The sequence below is a fragment of the Tupaia chinensis genome, unplaced genomic scaffold (assembly GCF_000334495.1).
Source record: "Tupaia chinensis unplaced genomic scaffold, TupChi_1.0 Scaffold000127_2, whole genome shotgun sequence".
NCBI classification, from domain to species: Eukaryota; Metazoa; Chordata; class Mammalia; order Scandentia; family Tupaiidae; genus Tupaia; species Tupaia belangeri.
Window position 1 is genome coordinate 342821 of NW_006159596.1, and position 4924 is coordinate 347744.

At 46.1% G+C, this 4924-nt stretch overlaps 1 protein-coding gene across 1 annotated transcript in view; it reads right to left on the reverse strand.

The window, feature by feature from the left end:
• The window catches only part of SETD7 (SET domain containing 7, histone lysine methyltransferase), a 72460-nt gene that overhangs the window by 7476 nt on the left and 60060 nt on the right, over positions 1-4924 (reverse strand). The window contains exons 6-7 of the mRNA XM_006144628.3: positions 4620-4737; positions 320-477 (exon numbers count right to left, since the gene is read on the reverse strand). Coding sequence (XP_006144690.1) covers positions 320-477; positions 4620-4737 — 276 coding nt within the window. The remainder of the gene's footprint in view (positions 1-319; positions 478-4619; positions 4738-4924) is intronic.

The following is a 4924-nucleotide window of genomic DNA, read 5'->3' on the forward strand; positions in this document are numbered from 1 at the left end:
CCCTGTCTCTCTCTCTCTCTCAGTCCCTCTCTGGTCAAATTAAAATAAATAAAGTTAAATAAAATAATTTTTTTAAAAAAAGAGCAGCAGTAAAATAGCCACCTCTGAGTGTCCTATTTCCATAGGATTTCTACTCTTCCAAGTGCTATCCTGGCTCTTGGTTTGCCAGGGCCAGAGAGAGGGGCTGGTGAGCTTCAAGGCCTAACCCTGTGGCCTGCGGCTGAGGACCCGAGGACCCTGGTTGTTGACAGGGAGCTGCCGTCCCTGGGGCAGGAGAGCCCTTTACGCCGAGCCAGCCCCATGCCGAGGTCACACTCACATGTCGTAGGCGCAGTTCGGAGTGAAGGAGTGGTTTGCCTTGTGTCCCAAGGAGGCGCAGTACTTGGATACGTGGTTGTAGGGCTCAGGTACGTCAATGACCGTCTCCTCATCCAGGGACAGGGTGTTCCCGTTAAGGGCCCAGTCCCTGTTGTCAACCTGCAGAGAGCAAGAAGGCGAGCCTTAGAGAAGACGTTTCTCCCAAGGTTTCAAAGGAAATCAAAGATATTAACGTATTTATCCTCACACTTCGTGGTCTGAGTGCTACGAATGTGAAAAATCCCAAGGCACCGGCTGGCCACATTGATTATAGCAATGGCATAGGCATTTCCTGTGTGCATTCTTGCATTTTGGTTCCATTTGATGGTTGTTATTTATTTATTTTATTTGCTAGAGGGCATAAGCGCCCACCAGGAAGACACAGAGACAGAGAGAGGGACAGGGGGAAAGCACCTCCCAGTTGGGTGTAGTCACACGGCAATCCCTTCTCTATTTCTCTGGTACAAATGACCTAGGTGTACAGCACCGAGAAGCTCGGCTTATTTGTTGTGTGTTTTCTTATTTTATACGGAAAAGAAAAATTTAAAGTCCCTTATAAAGGTATGCAAAGGGGGGCCAGCAGATGGTGTGGTGGTTAAGGTGCTCCCACATGGCTGATGGCGGTTCAAGTCCTGGACCTGGTGACTTGCTTTCTCACTTTCTCTCTGTCTTTCTCTGTGCCCTATAGCAAATTAGGAAAGAAAAAAAAAAAAGATACTGTGGATCTGATTGTGGGAAGTAATTTTAATCATGTGTAATTGGTCACAAGGCCTAATTTGCAGTAACTGTTGTTGTTTTATTTAACGATGATGTCTCATTGTTTTGTATGCATTACCATTTGGGTGTAAAGATCCTATGTCTATACAACAGACAGTCACCGTATTTAAATTGACCAACCTAATATTACAACTACTTTGAGGTGGCCAAATGTAAACTAAAACCTTAAAGTGGTGCAGTTTCGCGTAACTTAGCATCAGTAGTTCAATAAATTTGGATTGCCATGCAAGGCCTTGCATTATAGTTTAATAATAATAATAATAAATAAAATAAATAATTCTCTTAAAAAAGATGTGCAAAGATAGAACCAAATAACTTGTAGATGAAGATGAGGCAAGAGGAAAAAAACAAAGTAAGACCACCAAATGGAGGTGGACGACTCCATGGCCTGGTGGTTGAGGGAAACGAATCCTACATGGCTGACTGAGGTGAGAATTCCAGCCCCAACAGCGTGGAGAACAGGCTGGGTGCACATGCATGCGTGCCTCAAATCCCAACAGGACGGAGAAATGGAGGAGACGGGATTGTGGTGTGACTACGCCCTGTGGGTGTGCTTTCTCCTTTCCCCTCTGTCTCTCTTTCTCTCAGTTGAGTGCATGTGCCCTCCAGCAAAAAAATCAGACAAGCAAGCAAACAAAAAAACATCAAATGGGACCAAATCGCAAACAAAGCATGCGCACCAGTAATGCCTCCTGCCTGGGCTATGATAGTGCGACCAGCAGGTTGTCACAATGACCAGGGAGCTTTCCTACCTGAACTGGGACTCACTGTCCGTGCTGTGACCATCAGGTTTCCCTCTCCAGACCACTCCTGATCGACACACCCAGGGTCTGGTGACGCCAGCACAACAGCCTTTTAGAGCAAAGGGGATTCCTTTTCTATACAGAACAGCTGACTCTCAAAGCTCCTCTGTTTACTGAATGGCTACCATGCATCAGGCACTGTTCTAGGAGCAGGGGACTTAGCAATTATCACAAGTGGAAACAGGGCCTGGCAGATGGTGTGGTGGTTAAGGTGCTGGACTCCCACATGGCCAGCTGTGGTTCGAGTCCTGGACCTGGTAGCTTGCTTTCTGACTATCCCTTTCTCTTCCTCTGTCTCTCTCTCTCTGGTCAAATTAAGAAATAATAACAACAAATGATATTGAATACTTTTTTTAAAAGTGGGGGAAAAAAATCCTCACAAATCTTAATACTCCAGCTCTGTGATGTGATGGTACCATCTACCTTATAGCTTTTTCTTTAAGTTTATTTATTCTTTTTTTTTTCTCCCCTACAAGTGAGACATTCAGAGACAGCAACTCCATCATGGTCTTGACACTATGATCCACTCCCCAGCTTCAGCCAGTCACAGACTGTGGTCCCTTGGGGATGATGCCAGACACGAACCTGGAACCTTCTGTGGACCAACCATGCAGGGCATTGTGTTTCACTGCTGAGCCACCATCGGGGCTCCCCTCTACCTTATTTTGCCATTAGTTGTGTCATTTCCTTATCTCCCCTCCAGAATCTAAATTTCATAAGGGCAAGGAGTGTGCATTTTTTTAAGCTTTTATTTTATTTTATTTTATTTTATTTTATTTATTTTATTTGCCCGGGACTTCCTTAGGGAGTACACCCTTGCCAGGGAGAAAGAGACAGAGAGAAGGACAGTGAGACATCACCCCTGGGGGGGGATGGCCATGTCACAGTCTCTTCCCCTCCATCCTTGGGGTTTGGGGCACACATGTCCATGTGCCCAGCGTGATTTTCAAGCTGCTGGGCCCGGGACTTGAATGGTAGTGAGCCGTGTGAGAGTCCAGCACCTTGACCACTATTCCATTTGCTGGTCTCAGGAGTGTCTTACGTACAACACGGCATCCGGGTCTCAGCACAGAGCCTGAGCCTGCTGTTGGCCATTCTACTTGAGCTCAGCTCCTTATTGTATCTGTGACCTGAGACAAGTTGCTCAGCCTCTCTAGGACCTCAGTTTCCTTATTTGTAAAACGTTTAAAGCAATAAATGGTATCATTGTATCCCCAAGCCAGACTGCAGGTGCTGGATTTCTTAGACTCTCCGGATGGCTGATACAGAGGTGCGGTCATCTTCCGGGTCCGCTATCTGCCCGACCCCAGCTGGGGCGGGGTGCATTGCCATGTTCTGCTGGTGCAGCTGCTCTGAATGTGGGGTAGCTGGACTATTTCACGGCATGTCCCCCCTTACCATTCCATAGGAATACGTGAAAAAGCAAAGACCTACGTGTGGTGTATCAGTCACCAGCTCAAGTCCCCCATACTGCATAAAGTGAGACTAGCTGTGGCAAAGGCAGCAAACATTCGCGGACACTTGGGCAGTATGTGGTGAGGTGAAGAAATGCACCCAAAAACACCATAAGTGAAATCTCGGAGAAGTATAAAAGATTGTGTCTTAAGGTCAAGAGGTGGTTCTGTTCTTTTTATTTGTTTATTATTAGTAGTAGTATTTGGCAATAGAACCCTTCCTGATATAGGCTATTAGATGGTTTTGCACAACAGAAGTAGAGGTCCTTCCTAGAAAGCACCCCACCCAGGTCATGAATAAATTACTGACAGAATCTGATTGGCTCTCAACTTTTCAGACATGGGGTACACCCCAGTGCAGACCCATTGAAGACAACTTTCTATGAAATAGCTGTCGGGACCAGTAGATGGCGTAATGGTTACGTGGCTAGACTCCCATGGAGTCTACTATGATTGGTTCGAATCCTGGACCTGGTGGCTTAAACCTCATGTCAGGCATGTGTGCGTGCGTGCCCAAAATCCTGAGAGGAGAAGGGAGGAGAAGGGATTGATGTGTGGCTATCGCCCCTGGGAGGGGATTTCTTGCTTTCTGTCTGTCTGTCTGTCTCTGTCTTGTGATCACATGTGCCCTATAGCAGAAATCTCTGTCAAGAAAAAAGTCATATTGGACCAGTTCCATGGCTTGGAGGTTAAAGCAGCTGTATTCCACATGGCTGACCACGGTTTGAATCCTGGACCTGACCCTGGCTTGAAAATCATGCTGGGCACATGCGCATGCATGCCCAGGATCCCGGGAGGAAAACGGAGAAGGGATTATGCTGTGGTCATCCCCACAAGGGGGCGGTTTCTTGCTTTCTGTCTCTGTCTCTGCAGTGAGCACACGTGCCCTATAGCAAAAACACTCTATCAAAAAAAAGGATGAATGTGTGTGCCCCAGCTCTCTACAGGATGGAGAAATGGTGGAGAAGGGACCGCAGTGTGACCATTCCCCATATTCCCCATGGGGGGGTACTTTCTTTTCTCCCTCTGTCTGTCTGTCTGTGGTGAGGGCACACACCCTCAAGCAACAACAAAAACGAAGTAATATTAGGGCTCAATCAATTCCACAAAAACAGACAAACTAAACAAAACAAAGTTCCTTAATTTTTTCAGTGAATACTAAAGAGACTTGATTTGACATGAAACCTTTCAACCAATCGAGCTGATTTTCCATTTCTACGCCACTCACCTCTTGGTGTGTAATTCGGACTCCATTATAAAAAGACATAACAGTGTTAGGTCCCACTGCTACCTTCGAGAAGAGTCCTTCTCCAGCAGTAGAAATAAGAGATTCAGCAACGTAAACCCTACACGGAAAGAAAGTTGAGTCACAATGATTTAAAGTTTGATACATTGCTCCTTACGTCAACCACCAAAATGTCATTACGGCTACAGAATTCAAAATGGTAGTTTATAATTCAACAAGGAAGGACACCGCAATATTTTGGCATTAGAAGTGGAAAAAAATGGGAGAAGCCGCCAGCCGCGCGCGCG